The sequence below is a fragment of the Sceloporus undulatus genome, chromosome 11 (assembly GCF_019175285.1).
Source record: "Sceloporus undulatus isolate JIND9_A2432 ecotype Alabama chromosome 11, SceUnd_v1.1, whole genome shotgun sequence".
NCBI lineage: Eukaryota > Metazoa > Chordata > Lepidosauria > Squamata > Phrynosomatidae > Sceloporus > Sceloporus undulatus.
Window position 1 is genome coordinate 5,748,306 of NC_056532.1, and position 23,497 is coordinate 5,771,802.

Here is a 23,497-nt window from a genome sequence, read left to right on the forward strand (position 1 = left end):
CTCATTGCTCTCCCGGGGGGCGTCGGGGGCGGGCTTACCCTTCTTCTTCCTCTTCTTCCTCGGAGGGGGGGATCCTGGGTCTGGCGGCGGCGGAGGCTCTTGGCGGCGGGCAACAGTTCTTCAACTGGCAGCTTTAGCTGCTGGAAAGGGACGTAAAGCGATGCCACCGAAGAACTGCTGCCGGGCGCCTGGAGGACGAGGCGGAGGCTGCCTGCAGGAGAAGGGAGGGGAGTCAGTCTCCTGGGCCAGGGAGGAGGACGGGGCCCAGGCCCGCGGTGACTCACCGGCCCCAGCGTTTTCCTTCCTTCCCCGGGGGCCACTCTTGCGAGGCGCTGAGCCACGGAGCCCCCTTCCCTTCCCCTCCGCGGCTGGCATGGCGCCTCTCTCTCTCTCCGGATGCCAAGCATTCCAGCGCCGGACACAAGGCGGCAGCGAGGGAGGGAGGCAGGGAGGGAGGAGGGGCGGGCATGAGTCAGCAGCAGAGCCAGACAGACCCAGCCAGGGAGGGAGGGAGGGAGGCGGGCAGGCTTCCCGGGGCCCCGCAGGGCCAGAGCAGGCAAGGCCCGGGGCAGGCAGGCAGGGACTCAGGGAAAGGAGGAGGGCGCCGTCGGGAAGGTGACCTCGCCGGCGACAGAGAGAGAGAGAGAGAGGGAGGCCTCTGGGCGCCTCCCCCTGGAAACCCGGCACCGGCCTCCGGTTGCGTAAGGCTCACGCCCGGAAGACGGAGGCAGGGAGGGAGAGGCGCCGGACTGGGGCCAGGGAAGGAGGGAAAGAGGCAGGGATCCCGCCTTGGAGAAGGGGCCTCCCGGGGAGAGGGAGCGGAGGAGCCCCTGGGGCCCCTCTCCTTCCCCAGAGTCCCTCCTCCGCTCGCTCTCTCTCACTCACCGACCGGCTCCGCTTCTTCTGCCTCTGATCAGCTGTCCGACTCCCTCGCTCCCTCCCTCCCTCGCTCTCTCGCACCGCCCTCCGATTGGCAGCCACGGAGGGCCAATAGGAGCCCTGGGCGCCGCCCACAGACACGCCCCCAACCCGTTCGGAGCCTCGCTCGCCTCTGGCGGGAAGGGTGCCCCCGTCGCCATGGAGATGGAAGGAGGGAGGGGAGGGAGCCAGGCGGCGGCGGCGGCGCGGGGGCTCCTGGGAAGCGTAGTTCGGGGCCGCTCCCGGCGTGCCCCGCGCCGCGGTGAGTTGGCATTTTCTGGGGCGCCTTCCTTGGGCCGGCAGCGCTGCCTCCGCTCGAAGGAGGGCCCCGGGCGGCGTCTGGGCCGGTGACGCACCGAAGATTCCGAGAAGTTGTGCGGAAGCGGGGGAGCCAATGGGGAGCGGCTCCGTCCTCCTCCGCGGGCCAATCAGGGCGGGCGGGGGCGTGGCCGGGGGAACTCGCCTGACCCCGGTGACTTGGCACTCCGCGCGGGGGGGCGCTCGCAGGGAAAGAGGGAGGGAGGATGACTGCGCAGATTATTTAAAGGGACAGACGCCCCTCCCTCGCTCTCTGTCTCACTCTCTGGGGGAGGCAGCCCCAAGGGCCCCCTCCGCCCCCAGGGGCCAATCAGCTGCCTCCACATCCCGCCCACGTGAGCCCCCCACCCGCCCGCCCGCCACGTGACCCGGGCAGAGGGCACGACATCCTGCCCTTGCTTCCTTCCCCCTGCCACCCTCATCATCCCCCGCCCCAGAGGCAGAGGGAGGGCCTGACGTCAGCGGTGACCTTTGCGGAGGGAGGGGTCCCTGAGGGAGAAGGAGACCTCCCTCCCTCCCCAGGAATGCCAGCCATGCCGGCCCCTCCCTCTCTTCTGCCAAGATCCAGGAAGGCCTCCCTCCCTCCCTCTGCCCCGCTTTGCCTGAGGACTGGGGCAGCAACCCCCCCCCCCAAAAACCAGGGCCCCCCCCCCCCTTCCTCCAAGAGCCCCCCCCCTTTGCCTGGCCAAGTGCTTCCTCTGGGATTTGGGGGGGGGGGTCAGGAGCAGCCTGGAGTGGAGCCTCTCTCGCACCCAGAGCCCCCTCTGCCTTGGCCTGGAGCCTGAGAGGGCAGAGGGCCCTGTGCCAGTGGAGCCCCCTCTGGACCATGCAGCCCTCCTTCCCTCCCTGAGGCCCAGGCTCTGACCTCCTCCGCCCGGGAGGCCCCTGTCTGTGCCCTCCTGCCCCAGGGCCAGAAATAACCGCCTTCTATCTTTAGGCCCGGCTCCTTACGTAACGCACATGGGCCTCCCTGGAAAGGCAACGGGCAAGCGGCCCTCCACCACCCGCCCACGCCGGACTAGGCAGGGCCAGGGCTGGCACGGATGGGGCTCCGTGGGGCCTGCCCACCCTGAAGCCTAACGCCCGACGGAAATGGGGAGGGGGCTTTCCTTGGCTCCTTTTTGGGGGGGGCACACTGTCTCAGACGCATCCCACAGACTCAGAGCACTGGCAGCAGCACCCGACCCTTTGGGAAGCTCTGGGGGGCAAAGGGGGAGCCCCATCCCCTGCAGCCGCCGCCCCAAAGGCCTCTCCGGTGCTGCCCCCTGCCGGAGAATGGCTTCCTTTTCTGGGAAGACTTTCTACAACACAAAGTTTCAAACATGATGGGAAAGGGAGGAGGAGGAGAGGCTGCCTCCCTCTGCCTGACCCTGGCCCACCTCGCAGGGTCGGCATGCTAGAGAGTAATGGGAATTCCCTTCGCCTCAAACGAAAGGGGACAGGTGCCCCGCCCCCTTTCTAGGGGCGGGCTCTCAGTCCAGCCAAGGCTTCTAGGTTTTGGGGTTCCACAGGAACCTCCCCCAAATATGTGGCACCCCCCTGAGAGGGAGGAATCCCATTGGGGAGAAAGGCAGGACCCAGAGCTTGAAATAACAACCTAATAAACAGGGAAGGGAGCCGGACGGAGAGCTTGCAGCCCCTTAGGGACTCACTGCGCAAAAGGACAGCAGCACCCCTCATCCACAAAACAGCGGAACCCTTCCTAGGCCAATCAAAGTCCGTGTTGCAAGTTTGCAAAGCTCCACCGGATCCTCTGTCAGGGAAAGGAGTTGAAAGTGACAGCGGAGAAAGTAAGGATGATGATGATGATGATTTTGGTTGGCCCTATCTGTGTTTTGGGGATTTGAGATGATGCTGTCCTTAGCCCTGCAAAAGAAGTTGCAGCATAAGCTTCCGCAGACTTGATCCCCTTCAGAGGGAGCCTCCAAATGCTGCAAGGGGACTGCAAGGCCCATGTGGGGCCAGGGCGGTGGGGCAGTTGGCCTAGGCTCCAGAGGCCCGGGTTCGAATCCCCCCTTCCTTCCCAGGGGCCTTGCCCAGAAAGCCCAGGGGCTGCAACCCTGGCCCTGGCCACGCGGGGGCGCCGCAGCCCCACAAGCGACCGAGGAACCAGGGCTGCCTGCTGCGAGGCTTCAAAGCCATGGAAAAGGAGGCTCCCGGGCAAAGAGAGGAGGACTGTGGCCGCGCTGCAAGGAAGACACACTCAGAGGCTCTGCCCCGCTCCGCTCCTTTAATCAGAGAATCAAGAAACTAAGAGTCTGGCAGCAAGCCCAGCGCCTTCGGTCCTGAAGCCTCTGGTTCCTCCTCTCACCGAACTGCAGCTCCCATCATCCTTCGCCGCCGGGTCCTACCTGCAGAGAAGGAAAAAGCAGACCATTGTGCTCGGGAAGGGCTTTCCCCTGACTGGCTGGGGCTGATGGGACCTGCAATGCCCCGTCAACGGGAGGAGGGCACCTCTGCTGCGGAGGAGAAGAAGGAGCGGCTCCTGAGCGCGTGCAGAGCGCTCTGGCCCTTCTTCCGGGAGGAGGGGGAGGAAAGGAAGCGTGGCCACGTGACTCCCGCGCGGTCAGCTGACCCAACATGGCTGCCGGGGTCTGCGCCGGAGGAAGAAGAGGAAGGAAGGGCTGAAGAGCCGAAAAGGAGGAAGGGGTCTCCTTGTCCCAGGTGAAGACCCCAGCCCTGGGGGGAGAGGGCGCCCCTGAGCGTGTGCAGAGGGCCCCCAGGGCTCCCCTCCCTCCTCACATCGCAGCCCTGCTTTCTGCAGCCATGGCTGCCCCATCCCTTGTGGGGCTGGGGAGGCAAAGCAAGCAATGCCAGGGAAGAGGGCCAGGCCTGCCTCTCCCCGGCTGTTCCCCCTTTCCCCAAGGGCACTTTCTGGGAAGGGCCCCTCTCTGCCCCAAACAGCCCTGTCTCCTCTGTTCCCCCCTCACAGACCCCCCTGGGGCTGGCCCTGGGCTTCATCGCCCACCAAAGGGTCCTAGGCACTGCCTCCCCTGCTCCAGAGCCTGGCTGGCATCTGCTTTGTCTTTCCCCCAGCAGGGCACAGCCGCCAAGATGGACGCCCTCCTGCGCCAGGTGGAGAAGGACCTGGGCATCGACCACGGCCAGTTGGCGACTGCCAAGGGCTGCTCCCATGCCGTGGCCCTGGTGCCCTCCAAGTGGCTGGCCACCCTGAAGGAGCGCTCTGTGCTGCCCGGCCTCTGCCCGCGGCCCGAAGGCCTGAGTGAGGTGGAGGTGCGCGCTTGCCTCCAGCACTCGGTGCAGAAGATGCCCGCGGGATGGACCCGGGTGGAGGTCCATGGCCTCAGGAAGGAGCGGCTGTGTTACCGGCTGGCCCTGGGCCCTGGCGGGCAAAGCGAGGCCAAGGAGGGCCAGGAGACACTGCACAGCTTCATGCGCAAGGTGGCTTCCCAGAACTACCGCAACCTCTGGAAGCGGGCGCACCGCTCGTACGCCCGGCCGTACAGCCACGCTCATGCACCGCCCTCTGCCATCGCCCTGGACGTCCTCCGGGGGGCCCTCCAGAGGCTCTATGGCTGCCCTGTTGTCCCTGTGGGAAGGGGGTCCCCCTGTGCCCCTCTCACAAAAGAGGTCCCACCACCACCACTCTGCCCCAGTGTCCTGCCAGCGGAAGCCCTGCTGGAGTCCCCAGAGATGCTCTACGTGGTCTTCCCCTACGTCCAGTACTGCCTCCACGACATCGTCACCTTCAGCCCAGCGAAGCTGACCAACAGCCACGCCAAGCTTCTCTTCATCCTCTTCCAAGTTCTCCAGGCCATGCAGGCGTGCCACCGGGCAGGGATAGCGTGCGGTGCCCTCTCCCTGCGTGAAGTAGCCGTGGACGAGAAGCTGTGTGCCCGGCTCAGGATTCGCCTCCAGGACTATGAGGAGCCCCCCCAGGAGGAGGGAGTTGAGGAGGCAACAGCTATGACCACTGGCCCTGCTGGACCCTTGGGCCCAAGCAGAGAGACAGAGGGCCCCCTGTCCAGCCAGGAGCCCCGGGAGGGCCTGGGGGAACTGGTGCTGGACTGGGTGAGCGGCCGCCTCAGCAACTTCGACTACCTGATGCACCTGAACCACTTGGCTGGGCGGCGGACAGGGGACCCGAACTACCACCCAGTCCTCCCCTGGGTGACGGACTTCACTACCCAGGATGGGAAGTTCCGCGACCTGCGCAAGTCCAAGTTCCGGCTCAACAAGGGGGACAAGCAGCTGGACTTCACCTATGAGATGACCAAGCAGGCCTTTGTGGCTGGGAGTGGCCCGGCCGGAGAGCCCCCCCATGTGCCCCACCACATCTCGGATGTCCTCTCTGACATCACCTATTATGTCTACACGGCCCGGCGGACGCCCCGGTCGGTGCTCTGCTCCCACGTCCGCTCCCAGTGGGAGCCCAACGAGTATCCGGCTAGCATGGAGCGCATGCAGGGCTGGACCCCGGATGAGTGCATCCCAGAGTTCTACACAGACCCCGCCATCTTCAGGTCCATCCACCCGGATATGCCAGACCTGGAGGTGCCCCCCTGGTACAGCTCCTGCGAGGAGTTTGTAGCGGCCCACCGGGCAATGCTGGAGAGCCAGGAGGTCTCCCAGGACCTCCACCACTGGATCGACCTTACTTTTGGCTACAAGCTGCTGGGCAAGGAGGCCGTCAAAGAGAAGAATGTGTGCCTCCACCTGGTAGACAACCACACCCACCTCACCAGCTTTGGGGTGGTCCAGCTCTTTGACCAGCCCCACCCCCAGCGCCTGGCAGGAGTGTCCCTCCTCATGATTGAAGCCCCCCTTATCACTCGACCCCTCATCCCCACTATCCGGGAGACCAGAGTCCTTGAGGGGCCCAAGGGGGCCATGTCCAATGGGGTTGGGGGACCGGTTGTAGAGACAGCTTGTGAAGGGGCCTGGGCCACCGGCAGACTCGGGGCAACTATGGAAGAGGAGGTGGAGCAGGGGGCCGAAGCCCTGGAGTCCCTCCCTGCTGCTGGCCGTGGAATGGTGGACCTGCCCAGTCCCACGGATAGCAGGCCCCTCAGCAAGAGGACCACCAAGGCCCCCCTCTCTGTTGCCCCGCCAGAGGCAGGGGATGCCAAGATCATGCTGCCTGAGGGCTTCCAACCATTACAGGCCCTGGAGGAGCTGGAGAGGCTGCAGACCTTCCTGCTGCGAGGGCCGCATGGGGCAGGAATCCAGCCAGACCAGCCCCGGACCCAGATGCCCATCGCCCTTTCGAACCTCTTCCAGCGGGACATGCAGGCTCTGGGGATACTGGTCACTGAGATCATCTTTGCGCCCAAGCTGCGCGCCCTGAACCCTGAGGCCATGCTGCAGGAGCGCTACTGGGCCGCCCGGACATTGTGCCGCTTCCACCCCAAGGAGATCCCACCACCTTTGCAGCACCTCCTGGAAGTGTTACTCCAGCTGCGAGTGTCCAATGGCCCGCTCCACGGGGAGGTTGTGAAAGGACGAGTGCCGCCGCTCTTTACATATGAGCCAGTCTGGCAGGGGCTGCCTCCTCCAAGCCCCTCACAGTTGCTGAGCCCGTTCAGCGGGGTCCTGCCCTTCCCGGCCTATTTCCCAGCTCTGCACCGGTTCATCCTCACAGCCTTGTCTCAGCAAGTAGAAGGCGAGGGTGGAGGGCGAGAGCTGGTCTTCCGTCTGTGGCAGCAGCTAGAGGGAGTGCTGGGAGCCATCACCCCTGAGGGCTTGGAGATCCTGCTACCCTTCATCCTGGCCCTGATGTCAGGGGAGCGGACAGCCGTCCACGCTGCCTGGTACCTATTTGAGCCGGTGGCCAGGGCCCTGGGTCCTCGCAATGCCAACAAGTACCTGCTGAAGCTACTGGTGGCTGTCTATGAGAACCCCCGGGGCCTTCCCGGCCGCTTCTACCTCTACACGGACTGCTTCGTGGCCCAGCTGATGGCCCGCCTAGGGCTGCAGCTCTTCCTCTCCAACCTCCTGCCCCACATCCTCCAGGTGCTGGTGGGGCTGGAGGGCACAGCCGCTGAGGGGAGCAAGGCGCTGCTGCTAATGGGGGCAGGTGAGGAGGATGAGGAGGGCAGCGGTGGCGGGGAGAGCAGCCCCGGGTCCCGAGCCTCCTTCAGAGAAGAGACTGAGGGGGAGGCCGAGTGCCTGGAGCTGCTGGGGTACCTGTCGGGCGTCAGCCTCCATGACCAGGGCTACCCGCCAGAGGAGGGCGATGACTTCCAGAACAGCCTCTATGTGTCAGAGAGCCCAGCAGCTGCAACGGAGGCCGAGGAGGAGGAAGGGGAGTCCGGCAGCCTGGGCCGGCTGAGTGACAAGAGCAGCACCAGCGAGGCTGAGGCGTCGCTGGGCGAGGAGCAGAAGGAGCTGGGCAGCCTCCAGTCCCTGGGCAGCAGCCAGGAGCTCAAACACAGTGAAGAGGAAGGAGGGGAGGAAGAGCAGCCAGAGGAGGAGGAAGAAGAGGAGGAGGAGGACCAGGGTGGCAGCAGTGGCAGTCTCATCAGAATGGTGGAAGAGAAGGAAGAAGAAGAAGTCACCTTGACAGCTGAAGACCTGGGCCTCTCTGCAGCGGCCACTACCCTCTCTCTAGAAGCCAGCCTGGCCCAAGATGATGGAGGCGAGAGGAACAGACAGGGCTTGCCAGGAGACAGGGAGCAGACCATCTTGCTGGGTGAGCCCCTCTTCCCAGACTCCCCTGTACTGTGGCCATTCTCTGTGCTGGAGGGGGCATTTCTGACCCCCTGGTAGAGAAACAAGGGGAGAGAGTGGGACACAGTGCTCCCCCCATGCCTTTTGCCAGGCTTTGCCTGATTGCTGCCCTCTGTCTTATCTTCCCCAGACACAGCCTGCAAGATGGTGAGGTGGCTCTCAGCCAAGCTGGGCCCCACCGCCACCTCCCGCTATATTGCCAGGAACCTCCTCCGCCTCTTCACCTCTTGCTACATAGGTAATGCCTGCTGACAGGGACGGATGGCTCTCCTTGGCCACCTGGGGGGGCGGGGCGGCTGTGCCCAACCATACTTATTCCTCTGCTGCCGTCTTCCTCCCAATGGGGACTTTGCTGCAGGTCTCGCCAGGCAGCAGTTTGTGGCTGGGGCGGAAGAGAGCAGCCCCCTGAGCACCGGGAGCATCTACCAGAAGCGGCTGGTGCAGGGAGACATCGTGTCGGAGCCAGTGCTGGCCTGCCTGGTCCACATTGCCCATCTCTACGGGGAGCCTGTCCTCACCTACCTGTACCTGCCCTATGCCAGCTACCTGGTCAGTGCCTAGAGTCGGGGGGAGTAGGGAGCCTCCTATATGGTTGGAGTACCTTGCCACCGCTCTGCTTCCCTTCCCTGGTCCCTCACTTTGTCTCTTTGGCAATCCTGTTTGCCAGCAGGGTGGCCTCTGTGCTGCTGCAGTGGGCATTGCTTTGCAGCTGGGGAGTACTAACTTTCATTTCATGCAAGCAAGCAAGCAAGCAAACAGAAAAACCCACCCAACACTAAACCACACAGGGCTTTCTATCTCAAGTTTCTAGTCCTCATGGCTGCTGCAGGGAACTCAGCTATGTGATGGGTACCAAGAAGCTTGAAGTAGGGCAGAGAGAGGCACAGAAAGGCAAATGTACCCGGGCCAAGAACATCACGGGACCTGGTTCCCGTGGGCACGTAATTCCAATCAGATGATCATGTGGTGCCTTCCTGTTCTTCTGAAAGGCAGAATTTCAAAGCTCTTGCTCCCCAAGGCTCCGTAATGCCTTCTCAGAGAAAGGGAGCCCTCTTGCTTGTTGATTAAGTGAAGCAAGGAAGGTCTGTTGGGTATCTAGGACTGAGCCCCCAGTGGTCAAGCAGACCTGCTTCTGCTGGCCCAGGGGAAGGGGAAGGGGTGCGGGTCGACCCTAATTGGGAAGTGGGAGCATGTCAACATTTGGGTACCTGATGCTGGTGCTAGGAGGGAGTTTCATTTTCATCTGTGGCCACTTCTGTCAGGAGATCCTGACTTTGGATTGTTGTTGTGGGGGTGGGACTGGCAACAGCCTCAGAGGCTTTGGGAAGTGGCTAGCTGCCTCCATCCCTCTCAGCTACTTTCAGTGTATAAGGCTCTTCCCTTTTTTAAGGCCATCTGCTGCCTCAGAGGGAAGAGGCCCAGTTGCTCATTTTTGCCTTCTGTCATGGGTGGTCTGCCTGAGGACAAGGGACACGTGTACCTGTGTCAAGCATAGTCCAGCTGTGGTTCTTCCTAGGTCACCACTATCAACACTAGGCAGGCCATGGTTCCAGCCCACCCTGGACTGCCCGCATGCCAAGCAGGACTGTGCCCACTGAACCTCTCCTCTCTCCAGGTGGCTCCTGGCAGCGGGGTGGCTGCTGGCCGGCTGAACAGCCGCAAGGAAGCTGGGCTCCTGGCTGCCATGACCCTGACCCAGGAGGTGGTGGTCTACCTGTCGGACACCACCCTGATGGACATCCTGCCCAAGATCAGCCAGGAGATCCTGCTGCCCGTCCTTGGCTTTCTCACTTCATCCACCATCAGGTGAATTGGGGTACGGGGCTCTTTTGTCCAGGCCTTGGGCCTCCTAGATGGGTCCAGTGGGAGAGACCAGCTCTTTGGCTTCTTCCTGTCTCCTCCCTCGGCCCTTCTCTGGCTCTGGCCTTGTGCAAAGATGGGGCTGTGTGTGGGTCTTTGTTTGAAGTAGGCCGCTTGGCTAGGACTCCAGAGCACACACAACAGAGACTGGACCGGTGCGTGATGGTAACACCCACTTCCTGCTCCCTCTTCCTGCCCAGTTTTCCCAGTGGAGTCCAGGCTCGCACTGTCTTATGCCTCAAGACCATCAGCTTGGTGGCACTGGTTTGCCTACGGATCGGGTCGGAGATGGTGCAACAGCACCTAAGCGGCACTTTGCGTGTGTTCTTTGAAACATTTTCATTGTCATCCCTGGCGGCAGAGCAGGTGAGTCAACCAGAGAGTGTGCAATGAGAGCAGGGAGGGTTGATAGCTCTGCCTTATCAAAGTGGGAGGCGGCAGGGGCAGTGAACCCAACAGCCTTTTGAATCCATGGCAAGCAGGTAGACTGATGGTCGTTCTCTGGTTTCTGTGTGCCAGGCAGTGAGCTAACCCAGGAGCCACAAAATGGTTTCCTTGCTTCCTGTCATGGGTGGGTTACGGAGAGCAGAGGCTGCAAAATCCAATATGGTCTTGTTCCTTTGTGCACCCATCTCAGGGGCAAGAGGAGACTTTCCAGAGGGTTCGCTGGCTCTGTGGTGGCCAGAGCTGTTTCTTATGGCTGCTCCATGTAGCTCTTCTGCCATGAGGGAATCCTTTCTTGGGGGTTGCAGCCAGCAAGGCTAAAGCTCCCTTGATGTGGTGGGGTGGAGTGGAGCAGAGGATGGTACATGACCCACTTCATTCATTCATTCCTGCCTCCCCAGGACATGATGCTCCAGCCGAGGCTGCCTCACTCGGATCTGTCCGCTCTCCTGGAACTGCAGACAGTCTTCAGCCCAGAGATGGCCTACACGACCTTCGTCCCCTTCTCCTGCTTGCTAGGTAGGATCACTTGACTGGCTTGGAGCCTGTTCCCAGCTTCAGTGCAGTCCTGCATCTCCTTCACCTCACTGCTGATGTTCTCCTCCTTCCAACTCAATGGTGTTGAAAGGAAATCCCATTCTCCTTCCTTTCCTTTTTTCTCCTGTCATGAATCTTTCCAGCTGTCCTGTTAGTTTGAGTGACTTGACCCCGAGCTTTCAAATAGAGTGGGGGGAGATGGAGACACCTCTTCCAGCCTCCTGCATCCCCAATCTGAGCTGGACTTCCACACACACATGCTCTGCAGCCTTCTGGATTCCCTTGAGTGGGGACTCTGTGCAGGGCTTCTTGGCTCCCCATTTCTCCCCTTGTTCTCTCTCTGCCTCTAGCAGCTCTCCTTCTCTCTGTTGCAGGGGATGTCATCCGCACCATTGTCCCCAATCACGCCACGGTTGGGCAGCTGGCTGCCCTGTACTCAGACAGCGTGAACCCCAAAAGTCAGGCCTCCCCTGGGCAGGATGTGCCTGGGCCTCCCAGTGGTCCGGCTTTCCTGGAGCAAGAGGCCTTCGATGGAATGGCCCTCTTTCCCAGCCCCTGCGAGGACACCCGCTCAGGCACCTTTGGAAGTGTGCTGGTGGGCAACCGCATCCAGGTCCCGGCAGAAGCCCGTCGAGAGGCCTCAGGCAGCCCTGGGGTCTTCTGTCCCAGCTCAGGGAGCCGGGAGGGAGCCGCCTTGAAGAAGGATCTCCCGCGCAGTGCCCACCTCCTCTGCGGGAACTGGCTGGCCTACTGGCAGTACGAGATTGGGGTGAGCCAGCAGGAGGCTCGCTTCCACTTCCATCAGATCAAGCTGCAGAGCTTTGTGGGACCCGGGGGTGCCATCAAGTGCCTGGCCCCCCTGGGTGGGGAGGACTTTTTTCTGGCCGGCAGCAAAGACAAGAGCATCCGCCTCTGGCCACTCTACAACCGAGGAGATGGCACCCATGAGACAGAGCCTCGCCTGACCTACACCCAGCACAAGAAATCTGTCTTCTACGTTGGGACCCTGGAGGCCCCTCAGCATGTGGTCAGCTGCGATGGCACTGTCCACGTCTGGGACCCCTTCACTGGTAAGGCTGCATTGAGGAGTGAGGGCAAATTGGTGAGGTGGGGGGGTGCCCCTCTCTGTACCTCCCTGATTGTAGGAACTGGGGGAAAAGGGGTTTGAGGTGCAGAGCCTTTGGGTGCCTCCAGACAGCCTAGTCTGTCTTACGCAACTGGGAAGAGGTTCCTCTGACAAAGAGGTTCTGTTGGGATAACAGGAGTGGGAAGTCTGGTTTCTGAAAGGCTTGCTTCATCCACAGAGTGGCTCGGTTTTGCCTCCTGCCCTGAATTCCATGGCTTTCATGGCATGGTGGCTATGACAGGTGCTAAGAAGGACAGGGATCTCCAGGTGGCACCCGGGGCCAGTCCAACTGGCTCAGCAAGGGTCTCCTCTGCAGCCTTGGCTTTGCGGAGGGAGGGACGGGGAGAGCTGTGTGATGAGGCACAAGGCCTGCTGGACATCTGTATCACTCTGGTCTTCCTTCGCAGGCAAAGTCATCCGCACTTTTGAGGCGCTAGACTACAAAGCACCCATCACAGCCGTCAGCGCCATGCCTCCTCCCTACGGGAGCATCAGCCTGGCCAGTGCCGACTCTGTCTTGCGCTTCATTGACCACCGGAAGCCAGGGCTGCAGGTACAAGGCGGGGGTTGTCCCTGCCGGTGTGGGGGGCTTTCAGGTGGGGCCAGGTAGGAGAGTTGGGGGGGATGCTCCAGTTTAGTGGGAGGCAGGAGGCACCCAGTTCAGTGCCTGGTTGGGAAGACCCCTGTAGGGCCATTGCTGGTGAATAGGACTGGGGGAAGGGTGGCCTTCTGAGATTCTGAGGACTGCAACTCCCATCATTATAGCCAGTGAATTGGGGGGGGGGGGGGTAATTCATCACATTTTGGGTTTTCTGTGAGGCCTTCTAAGTCTCGGAGAGGCCCCTGGATGTTGACTGATGTCTTTTCTTTCTCTGCCCTCTGTGTATCCCCAGCATGAATTCCGGCTGGCCAGTGGGGCAAACGCTGGCCTCATCCGCTGCCTGGCTGTCAGTCCAAGCGGGCGGAGCGTGGTGGCTGGCTTTTCTTCGGGCTTCATGGTGCTGCTGGACACCAGGACGGGCCTGGTCCTCCGGGGTTGGCCTGCCCATGAAGGAGACATCTTGCAGGTCAAGGTGAGCGGTGAGCTGGGCTTGTGGGTTGGCTTCATGCTGCTGCTGTCACCTCCCAAAGCACATTTGGGTCTGAACTTGGTTTTGGATAGTGGTTGAGCTCATCAGAACAAACCAGCCTGCCAGGTCCTCCAAAAGTAGCAATAAGGGTTGGCAGGAGATGTGTTGTTTAATTCAGTAGGACCTGTCCATCACTGTGCTCCTAACAGCGACTGTCAGTTCAAAAGTATTTACAGGTGTTGCAATGCAAGTGTGCATCCTGGATGGCTGACTAGTCGTTTTAGAATGCAGTCCTTAGGATATCATGCCATGGGTCCCTGTCACTAGGACCTTACGCTCTAAAATTGGCCATAGTTTTTGGGATACTTTTGCCACAGGCAGCTGTTGTTAGTTTGAGTTTGCCTGTTCTGGGCATCCCCAACTGCAATGGAAAAGCTGGGACTCTGGGATTGCAAAAGATCAAACCTCTGTATTTCCTGTAGGATGTGGGCAAGACCTCCTGTCATCCAAGATGCTGATCCCACTGTGAATGGGCTTGTCCTGTGGGGGTCTCATTGCCTTGCCCCTGGGGAGCTTTCCTTGGTTTAGTTGGCCCTTGGAGCCCATGGGTATCTGGGCGTGGGAGGGAGGGAGGGCAAAGGTCTTAGGGGCTGCGGGGGTGGACAGGATGCACCAGGCACTGAAGCCTCTGCCCGTCTGGCCACGTGCCCTGTCTCCCTGAGTAAACCTTGTCTGTATTTACCTGCCCCTGGAAGCAGTATGGGGCTCCTCTCTGGGTCCTCCACTCAGCACTAACTTGCAGTTGCTTTCACTTGTCCTGCTAACAAGAGGGCCTAGGCTTGTGCCTTCCTCCAAGGCTGCAGGCATACCTCGTCCTCCTAAGGTTGCTTAGAGAGATGCCCTCCGCTTGGCATGTTCTGGGGGGGGGGGAGGTGGCCCCTTCCAAGAGGGTTCTTCCATGCAGCAGGTGGCCCGGGTGGTGGGTTAGGGCTGCTTATTCCTGTCATTGTAATCCTCTACTGGGGGAAAAGCCAAGGGTGGTGGTAAGCGGGCATCATTGGGGTCCTCTGAAAAAGCACTGGTGTTCGAAGCCACCCTGCCTTGTACATAATCCTTACCTAGCATTGTGGTTTCCCTCTGAATGGGTGTAGTGTTCCAGGGATCTGTCTCACCCGAGGCAAAGTGAATAATGAAAGTGGGGCTTTGAGGCATGTTCAGAGTGCCTTGCCCTCTCCACTGAAGTGACAAATAGGCAGATACACACAAGGACAGCTGTGGTTTGGTGGTGGGGGGATGCCTCTCCTCTCCAGCTCCAAGTCTCGCTGCTTTTGGGAGCTTCCCATGGTGAAGGTCTCTCCTCCTTCCTCCTCTTCTCTCTCCAGGCCATGGAGGGCAACCTCCTCATCAGTTCCTCCTCTGACCACTCACTGACCATCTGGAAGGAGCTGGAGCAGAAGCCTCTGCAGAGCTACAAGTCTGCCTCGGAGCCCATCCATGCCTTTGACCTCTACGGCAATGAGGTGGTGGCCGGCACGGTGGCCAACAAGATTGGTGTCTACGCCCTGCAGGAGCCGCTGCCCCCCAGTGTCACCAAGCTGAGCTCAGAGAACTTCCGGGGGACCCTCACCAGCCTGGCTGTCCTGCCCACCAAGTGCCACCTCCTCCTGGGGTCGGACAATGGCACCGTGCGGCTCCTGGCATAGCCTCCCCTTCCTGACAGGATGCTTCTCCCTCACCAGAGAGGGTGACTGAGCAGGAGTTTTCTTTCGGTGAAAAGAGGCCATAGTCTGGAAGGTGCGGAGGGTCTATGAAGCCTCCATGACTCCAAACCCCAAGAGGGCTGCTGGGCAGCCACAGGCCGGGACCCAGGACCCTGACATCACCTTATGTGCCTGAACTCTCTTTGGGAACAAGGTAGTTTTCCAAAGAGGTCCATTGGAGGGGCAAGGTCCCTCTCTCTCTCAATTCCTGGCATTCCTATTCTTTAATGTGTGTGTGTGGGGGGGGGGGGGGTGTGAGCATTTGTCCTGGAGGTTTCTGAGGCATTTGCTTGGTGCTGGGGAGAGGTGTTACAAAACTGTTGAGTTGCTTAGCACTTTCCCTTCGCTCCATCCCAATCCTGTTTTGTCTCCCACTGCTGTGGAAAAGAAAGCCAGGTTGTGCCCACCTGCCTGCCTAGGGTGGTGTTGCACTTGGAAGGGGTATGTGGGCACAGAGCACTCTTCCTCTTGAGCACTTCCTCCTTCCCTTGCCCAGAGGATGCAAGTTCTTTGATCCCTTTGGTGGGCCTGTGAAGTCCCCCCCCCCAAACATATGCTGAAGGGCATTCTCCCACATTTCCTGTCTCTGCCAGAGATGCTAAGCCCAGGAGGAGAACCTCTGCCACTACAAAACACACACACTTATGTACCTATATCCATGTCTGTGAGGCCCAACACAGTCCTGTTGTTCTTAACTGTCCCCCTTTGGGGCTGAAGGGAGGGAGGAAAGGCCACCAGCAGCATGGTGTGGTGGTGTGAGGCAGCTCTCCAAGGCTGTGGGGAGCAATACAGTGACGCAAGCACTTGTGTCGCCGCATCCCTAGGTTGGGGGGGGGGGAGAGGAGGAACCATCCCTTCTTACTTACATTGCAATAGATTGTATAAAGATCTAATAAACACTGGAGCTTGCAAAAGTCTTTTCTCTGCAGGTGTGGAATGAGACAGGTGTGTATGTGTGAAAGGAAGGCCTTTTGGGGTTTCTGGCCTGGTTTCAGAAGCGATGGGGGGAAGAGACAGCAGGGGCAGGGGAGATGGCAGACGGGAATTAAGCTCTGCGCTGGAGGCAATGCAGGTATCTCCTGCCACTGAAGGGTGCCTGCTACCAGGGCTGGATGTTTTGGGGTGCAAGACCCATTTTCTTGCTCTAGGTCCCCTCAACTTGTTTGGCTGTTAGTCACAGATGACCTTTTCCGCAAATGAAGCCTTGTGTCAAGGACAGGGGATTTCAGGGAGTGGGTGAGCAAGTGAGGAGTTGGCAGTGCCAAGGAGAGTTTGGGGAGCCAGAATGGGGTGAAAAGGGCCCCTGCCAGACAATGAATTACCGAGTTAAAAGGAGAATCAATCTGTGGCCAGTGGGAGACTTTGTTCCATCCAACAAACTTTTCACCGAAATCTACTTGGCTACTCATTAATTCCCTTGGCCCAGTTGCTCCTCTCTCCTAGCAGTCCCAGCTGCAGCGGTGGCAGAGTTTTGCCTTTCTTTTAGCATTTCACCCTCCGCTGGGTCAGGGATGGGCCCCAAAGTCCCTCCCCAAATGCCCTGATGCCAATTTTTGGGGTAGCCCAGGCCTGGTTCAGGGAGGAAGGTCCAAAGCCCTAGTATTCTCTTCTACCTGCCTCAGCAACAAGGCCCCAGAGCTGCCTCCTTCCCCCAGCTTTGCTTGCTCCAGATGGGCTGTGACCATCCATAAGCCCTGCCATCCATGGAAACCATGGTCTCTCGGGGAAGGTGCCAAGGCTGAGCCTGCTAAGACTTCCTGCAGGCAGCAGAAGTCCCTTGGCTGCTGCCAGCCTCCCCAATGCCCATGAGCCCCATTTGGGCATGGGTGCCTCACTCTGCTCCCATTTCAGCAAGAGGGAGTCCTTCTCTTTGAAGTGTGGGGCAGGCACTTTGGCTGCTCAGCCTCCGGCCTCTGTCCACACCACAACAGTTTCCCCAACAAATGTTTAACTGGATGCCGAAAGTCAATATTTGCCTGCAGCGGGGGAAGAATTTCACAAAAAGGCGTTGCTAGTACTGGCAGGGCTTGGGGGCCACTTCCTCCCCCCCCCCAACCCTGGACGCAGCTAGAGCAAGTGGCTCCAGAGGCAGACGCAAGCACCACTCCACGGACGGACGGAGGTAAAGCAGGGCGATCCCAGGGGTCCCTGGAAGAGGGCAGGGGGGCCGGAGGGAGGAGGAAGAAGAAACCTGGCAGGGGACCTGGAGCCCCACATGCCAAAGGAAGGGAGGAGGCTGCCCAGCCCCAGAGGGTTTGGGAAGACCCCTGACCCTCCACTGGCAAGCTAGGAGTGTAAAGGGCAGGCCTAAGAGAGGCAGTCCCCTTTCCTTGCCCTTTCCTCCAAAAGGGAACCATGGACCCAGGACATCCCAGTTGGTAGCTAGCCTCAAGGCTGTCGGCTACCAGATATCTATGGAGAGGCCTGCCCCCTTCCTCTCCAAGCTTAAGCCCATGAGACTTGCCACCAAAGAGCAGCAGCAGCAGCATCTTCCTTTGCAATCCTTTAGATTTGGAACTCAGTATAGGGGTGTGTGTGTGTGTGTGTGTGTGTGTGTGTGTGATGTTAGGGGAGGGGGTGCTGGTGGCTGGGAACCAAAAATCTTTCCTGCAAGCTAAGCAAAAGGTAAAAAGGCACACCCTGCATAGTCCCACCTCCAAGCTACACAAGGCAAACCCTCAGTTTGGAGGAGGGTGATCGCAAAGCATCTTGCAATAAGCAGCATAGTCTGCCTGCCTCACGGGGCTGACCTCTGCGGAGGAGGGCAAAGGCCACTGAAGGGGGATGGAGCTGCCCACATCCCCTGGGCCATGCCCAAGTCATCATCACCACCAAACCCCTTCATGGGGCACTGGGGGGTCTCCAATACTGGTTTCATTCCTCTTTGGCAGCCCCCAGCCCCACTGAAAGATGGCTGCCCTGCCCTGGACTCTGCTGCTTGTCTGCCTGTCGGCTCTGCACCATGGGGTAAGTCCCAGATCCACTCCTATTCCCGACTGAGCAAGGCCCTTCTCTCCCTTGGTGGGGGTCTTCATCCCAAGATGGAAAAATCGGGCCATCTCAGAGTGTCTGGTTCATCTGCTCTGTCTGGCCATGGAGGAAGGACAGCGATGCCAAGGGCAGGGAAGGAAAAACCGATGCAGAGAAAGACATCTGAGCCACAGTGATACTCTTAAAGCCCAGGTTTTGATTCTGGGATGGTTCAAATCTGCCTTTAAAGGTGGCCAGGGCCCCGTTTGGGTGTTGCAACATTTCAAGTAGTCTTATCTATCTAGTGGTGGTGAGTTCCAGGGGTTGGAGTGAAATGGGTTGTGATGCTGAATGGTCTCTGCTCCCTTTCCTCCCTATAACAAAGTGATCCTCTTGTGCATTGTGCCACTGCTGGGCTGTGAGTTTTCTCTTCTGCTCCCAACATTCAGTTTTGTGAACGTTCCCTCTTTGCTCTGAGACACCCCCCCCTTCCACCTCTTCCTACATCCCTGGCAGGGCTTGGACCAAAGAGAGGGACCCCTTGCCAGGCCAGGGGGCTTATTCCACCTGGTTTGTGTTCCAGGACCCCTCTGTGTCTGCCTCAGACTTGGAAGAAGCTCAGAGGAACATCCTCCAGGTAAGAAGAGGCCAAGCCCTTTCCTTTCCTCCACACATCCTCCAGGTAAGAAGAGGCCAAGCTCTTTCCTTTCCTCCACTTGACTTTCCAGATCAGGAAGAAGCAGCTGCTGGGGACCAAACCTGGGATATTAGCTAATCTGCAGGCAGTGGTTTATCATGATCTTGCCAACCTGTCACAAAAAGATGCTTCCAATGGGAAATGGAGGCAGGGGCCTTTGTTATGTAAAGTGGGCCTCAGCATTCAGCAGCTGCCCTTCCCAAAGAGTAGACAGGAGACTTCCAAATGGTCCAGGATTGTATCTCCCATCAGGCTGATGGTACAAGCCCAGCACATCTGGAGCGCATCAGTTGGGGATGGCTGGCTCAGCTGTATCTTCCTTTCCCTCTTTCAGCTCCAGCTACCTCTTTCTTTGCAGAGTCTCAGTGGGGATGAACCCCTAGGAGAGACCCCAGAGGGGGACGTCGTCCTGCAGGGGCCAGATCCACTCTTGACAACCACCGCAGTGCCCGGGACAGGACCCGAGATCCCAGAGGACCCACTGACCCCAACGTTGCTGCCTTCCAGTTTCCTCAACGATGCCCCCTTTGCTGGCGGGGAGATCCTGGCTGGGGAGGTGGAAGGCCTTGATGGGCAAGGATGGGATGGGCATGAAAACTCCTCTGAGGCCCTCGAAGATACCTCTGGACCTGGCTGTGAGGGCCACGTGCCCCCCAAGGCCATGTCGAAGGCTGCCCGTGGCATGATGAAGCTGGGCACGGAGCTCCTGAGGGAGGCAGAGCGGCAGTCCGGCACCCAAGAGAACATCTTCTTCTCTCCCTTCAGCATCAGCCTGGCACTCGCCCACCTGGCCCTGGGTCAGTATCCCCAGATCCCCCAAGACTCAAAACCCCTCCGGAGGATCTTTCCTCAGATCAAAAGCAGAGACAGTCCTCCTCACAAGGGCTTTGCTTCCCACAAGGGGTCCGATGGAGCTATGTCCACAAGAGCCCCATCTCATTTGACTCACTAACTGCGGTTTGGATCTCTTTCAGGAGCAGAGAACGAGACAGAGCAGCAGCTTCTGGAGGTGCTTCATGCAAAGTCCATGCCCTGCTTCCACCAGGCCATGCACCGCGTCTCCCAGCACCTCAACAGGATGGCACTCAGCCTGGCCACAAGCCTTTACCTAGAAAAGGGTGAGAGACATGGGCACAGGAGGTGGCATGAAAGAAGCCTGCCCTCCTGGCAGCAAGGGGCACCACAGGTCTTTTCCACGCAGGAAACTTTAAGGCCAAGCCCAGTGGGATAAGGGAGGTACCATCAAATGACTGGTGTTTTCAAATTAGACAAAAAGATGTAGCCCAAACCCCAGAAAGTCTGCTCTGAGAAGCAGGCGGCCTCTTTCCCTGTACCATGAATGCAGCACTTCATCGTATTTTGTTGTCTCTAGCCTTGAACGCACTCATTCCTCCTCTCAATATCTCTCTCACGCAATGGAGGGTAGTTTGTAAATCTATTTTTATCTCAAAAAAAGTGGAAGTAAATAAAGGTCTACCAAAAGAAACAGAGAAGGAAACAGGGCACACTTCTGAGGGCTGGGCTGCTCTGGCATCTCACTGTGAAACTGGTCCTGGGGGCAGTTCCCGAACCCACTGCCTTGGGAGCTGACCAGCCCCACTCTGCTGATCTTGGGAGGAGGGCAGTTTTGTCCTGCTTTGACCCACCTCTTTTGCTAAAACTCCCCGTTCTTGTGCCGAGCCCTTCCTAGGTTTCCCAGTGAAAGAGAAATTCCTGGAGGACTCTGAGAGGTTCTATGGGGCCAAACCATCCATCCTGTCTGGGAACAGCGAAGCAGATCTTGAAGCCATCAACCACTGGGTGAAGGAAGCCACCAACGGGCAAATCCCCGCCATGCTCTCTGAGCTGCCGGCCAGCGTGGTCATGATCCTCCTCAATGCCATACACTTTCAAGGTGAGCGCTTCCCACGCTCCCATCCTGCTGTCCTTGCTGGAAGAGCCAGGGGGGGTTGCCTCCTGTGTGCTATGGGCTCCTGTGGGGGAGCAGGTGGCAAAGATACGTTCGGAATCAAATCACTGTGAAGGAAGGCCTTGGCTGGCAAGTATCTTCAAAACTTCCTTCACGTGAGGTTGTAAAAACAGCAGATGGCCAAAGTCATCTCAAAAGCAGCACCTTTTCTCTTTTAAGATGCCTTTTCTAAATTGATGACTTCCATAGGCTTCATCCAAAAACAAAGACAGCCTGCTTCTTGCTGCAGGAATTGTTTTACCCCTTTGCAGATTTCAATCATCCCACTCCTGGTGGCTGTCATTTCATGGAAGGTTTCCTTCCTTCCACTCATAATTTGCAACCACTTGGGGGGAAAGGGCAGAGCCTGAGGAACAAGCCCCCAATGAGCCAAGTCATCCCTCTCCTCTTTCTGGCTTTTCCTTTTTGGGGGGCAGGATTTTGGAAGACCAAGTTTGACCCCCAGCTGACTGAGCTGAGCACTTTCCACCTGGACAATGAGTTCACCATCTCCGTGGAGATGATGAAGGCGCAGGTGTACCCGCTCAGCTGGTTCACGGTGGATCCCCTGGACGTCCAGGTGAGCATCACACGACCTCCTCCTCACAAGGAGCTTGGCTTCGCCATTCATTCCCTCCCCATACCTTCAGAAAGAAGCAGAGAAGGGGCCTGTGGGAGGGGGCTTCTGAGTGGGCAAGGACTCTGCTTCTCCTGGCTTGCTCCCTTTTGTGTCCAAGATGTGCCTGGCCTTTTGCTGCTCAGTTGTATGGCTCATCCGTCTTGCATGCTCTTCTCATGGCTCCTTCCAGATTGCCAGATTCCCCTTCAAGGGCAACACCAGCTTCGTCGCCATTGTTCCAAACCACTTTGAAGGCAACTTCTCTCAGCTGCTCTCCAAACTCAGCCAGGCCGACCTCCGCAACCCCTTCCCCAAAGAGAGGCCCACCATGGTCAAGATGCCAAAGTTGAGCTTGCACCACCGCCTAGACCTCAACCGGGCCCTCTCCCGATTAGGTGAGAGAAAGAGAGAGCCTGTGCCACGTGGCGGAGGGGGGGGGCTGCGCCCGCCCGCCTGTCTCTTCATTGTGCTCCACCAAAGGGGGGCTCTCCCGCCCTCCTGGCTCTTACGCTTTTCCCACATGCGTTCTTTGCCTTCATAGTATCTCATTTCTGTTGACTCTATGTGCAAACTGACTGCTTGGAATCCATATCAAAGATCGTCTTAAGTGAAGGGAAAATATGTTATTAAGGAAATTACACGTCTGGGAGACGGAGAAGGATGGAGCCGGCTGGCTAGAGCACCATGACTAACACCAGGGCTGCTGGAGGGCTGGTCTATGGGGGGGGGGGGCAGGAGAGGCAGAGGCAGCCAGGCAGGCCTCCTCCCCATCTCCTCTGATCTCCATCTCCAGGGTGCAGTTGTGCTCTTGGGGGTTTTTCAGAAGGAGAGCAGGAACAGTCTGGTAGTTCTTCCCCTTTTAACGCTTCATCTGGGGAGGGCTGGAAAGGGCTTCAAGAGCTTCTCTGCAGTATATTTGGGGCAGGGGGTTTCCCCACTATCCCAGGTTTCTTCTCCTTTCCACCTTTCTAACAATTTTAGACACTTGATCTGTGTTCTTCTACATCAGTTTGGATTTGGCTGGAAGTATGAATGTCAGGAGAAGCAGAAATGATATCCTCTTGGCACATTCTTCTTTGCCTTTAAAAAAAATGGTTGTTCCAGAAGAGCCTGGCCCAAACACTCCTCCCGTTGTTGCGCTGGCATTTCCTCCTCACCGGTCAGTTCCTGGGGTGCCTCCTGACCTGACGGCTCTTCCTTTCCTCCTTCTGTAGGTCTTGGGGAGCTGTTTTCTTCCCCCAACCTTTCTGGCATTGCAGAGGGGCCCCTTGTGGTCTCCAGCATCCAACATGAGGCCGCCTTGGAGCTCACGGAGGCTGGAGTGGAGGCCTCGGCCGCCACCAGCGTGGTGATGTCTCGCTCGCTCTCTGCCTTCCACCTCAACCGGCCTTTCCTCTTCATCATCTTCGAGGACACACTGGGAGTCCCCCTTTTCTTCGGCAGCATCCGGAACCCCAACCCCAGTGCTCCCCGACAAAGGAAAATGAGCGACTGTATTCGAACAAGCGACGGGGATTCCTCGGGGGCCTGCCTGACAGACTCTGAGAAGCCCTGAAGGGCCTTTGGGATGCAGCAACACACCAGGGCCACTGTGCTGTTGTCCTCCAGAGTTTTTCAGGGACTCTCCTCAGATTCCCAAGTAACAGACCAGCCACAAAAGCCACAGCCACCCTCTGGGCCAACTTTTGGGAAAGGTTTGCGGTTCTATACCCAGCCCTAGAAGCTTCAAAATGTAGCTACATTAACATGTCTGCCTCCAAATGGAAATGCTTTGGGATATTGGGGCGGGCAGAAGGAGGGAGGGAGAACCTGAGTCCTGGTTCGGTGGGAAACTGTTGCCCCATTCACAATAAAAGCAACCCCCCCCCTTCTGAAAAATATCCACTGAGGCTTCTGAATGGCCAACCGATTGTATCAGGAGGGCAATGACAGGCCATACTGTCTCTGGTTATTACTTCTCAATTCCTTCTCTGAAACTTTTATTAACATTAAAGTATCTTTATCCCTCCTTTTATTGTTGGATTTCAAAGTGCCAGACAGATAAAACAATAGACAAGTTAAGCACATTAAAACTGCACAAACAGGATAGAAACATCAAATGCAACGTGTTAGAACAGTTTAAAAGGCTATGGCAATTAAAAAACATGTACATGTTCAATTCAAATAAATTAAGCCCCGAGGTTTCAAAAGAAAGCCAGGTCTTAGCTTGGTGCCACAGCTGGGAAGGCACCATCTTGTCTCCACTGGTGGAACCCAGGAGAGGGCTCCTCCTGCAGAGCTGAGGTCTTGGACAGGCATCTCTGTTCCTCCAGGTGTCAAGGAAAGCTACAGAGTCCACTTGGGCCTCCAGAGACAGAGATGGACTCAGGAGGGCTCCCAAGCTATGCTCCTGCTCTCTCAGAGGGAGCGCAACCCCATCGCGGGGAGGTGGCTTTCCCAGTTCCTGGACCCAAATTCACAGAGACAAGGCATGTTCTCACCTCTGTGCGTTGTGTATGGCAATTCTTGCTTGCACATGCCTCTCTGTATGGAAAGAAGGG

At 58.5% G+C, this 23,497-nt stretch overlaps 3 protein-coding genes across 9 annotated transcripts in view; 2 read left to right on the top strand and 1 right to left on the bottom strand.

Annotated features, from left to right (window-relative positions):
* Window positions 1-3,452: 3,452 nt before the first annotated feature.
* Window positions 3,453-23,497, bottom strand: part of SMYD4 (SET and MYND domain containing 4) — a 34,071-nt gene continuing 14,026 nt past the window's right edge. The window contains exon 12 of the mRNA XM_042442591.1: window positions 3,453-3,587. Within this exon, the coding sequence (XP_042298525.1) occupies window positions 3,584-3,587 (4 nt within the window). The 3' untranslated portion in view covers window positions 3,453-3,583. The remainder of the gene's footprint in view (window positions 3,588-23,497) is intronic.
* On the top strand, window positions 3,584-15,644 carry WDR81 (WD repeat domain 81). Of its 2 annotated transcripts, none has more exons than XM_042442752.1 (11): window positions 3,584-3,900; window positions 4,273-7,888; window positions 8,057-8,164; window positions 8,285-8,475; window positions 9,542-9,732; window positions 9,987-10,152; window positions 10,632-10,749; window positions 11,142-11,837; window positions 12,301-12,446; window positions 12,787-12,966; window positions 14,346-15,644. In XM_042442752.1, exons 2-11 carry the CDS (start codon window positions 4,291-4,293, stop codon window positions 14,664-14,666), a joined length of 5,715 nt encoding a protein of 1,904 aa, XP_042298686.1. In that variant the 5' UTR covers window positions 3,584-3,900; window positions 4,273-4,290; the 3' UTR covers window positions 14,667-15,644. The 2 variants fall into 2 exon arrangements, with proteins under 2 accessions (XP_042298686.1, XP_042298687.1); XM_042442753.1 differs by having other exon boundaries at window positions 4,276-7,888.
* Window positions 16,713-22,965, top strand: SERPINF2 (serpin family F member 2). Of its 6 annotated transcripts, none has more exons than XM_042442754.1 (9): window positions 16,713-16,839; window positions 17,613-17,690; window positions 18,277-18,375; window positions 18,725-19,187; window positions 19,365-19,508; window positions 20,081-20,284; window positions 20,776-20,918; window positions 21,148-21,352; window positions 22,172-22,965. In XM_042442754.1, the coding sequence occupies exons 2-9, from the start codon at window positions 17,634-17,636 to the stop codon at window positions 22,510-22,512; spliced, it is 1,656 nt and encodes a 551-aa protein (XP_042298688.1). In that variant the 5' UTR covers window positions 16,713-16,839; window positions 17,613-17,633; the 3' UTR covers window positions 22,513-22,965. The 6 variants fall into 6 exon arrangements, with proteins under 6 accessions (XP_042298688.1, XP_042298690.1, XP_042298691.1 ...); XM_042442756.1 differs by having other exon boundaries at window positions 16,715-16,839; window positions 18,749-19,187; XM_042442757.1 differs by having other exon boundaries at window positions 16,717-16,839; window positions 18,277-18,330.

Coding starts and splice junctions, on each gene's coding strand:
- WDR81 (XM_042442752.1), top strand. CDS start 4,291: ATGGACGCCCTCCTGCGCCAGGTGGAGAAGGACCTGGGCATCGACCAC. Junction 8,476..9,541: donor TGCCCTATGCCAGCTACCTG/GTCAGTGCCTAG, acceptor TCCTCTCTCCAG/GTGGCTCCTGGCAGCGGGGT. Junction 11,838..12,300: donor CGTCTGGGACCCCTTCACTG/GTAAGGCTGCAT, acceptor CTTCCTTCGCAG/GCAAAGTCATCCGCACTTTT.
- SERPINF2 (XM_042442754.1), top strand. CDS start 17,634: ATGGCTGCCCTGCCCTGGACTCTGCTGCTTGTCTGCCTGTCGGCTCTG. Junction 17,691..18,276: donor TGTCGGCTCTGCACCATGGG/GTAAGTCCCAGA, acceptor TTTGTGTTCCAG/GACCCCTCTGTGTCTGCCTC. Junction 19,188..19,364: donor ACTCGCCCACCTGGCCCTGG/GTCAGTATCCCC, acceptor GATCTCTTTCAG/GAGCAGAGAACGAGACAGAG.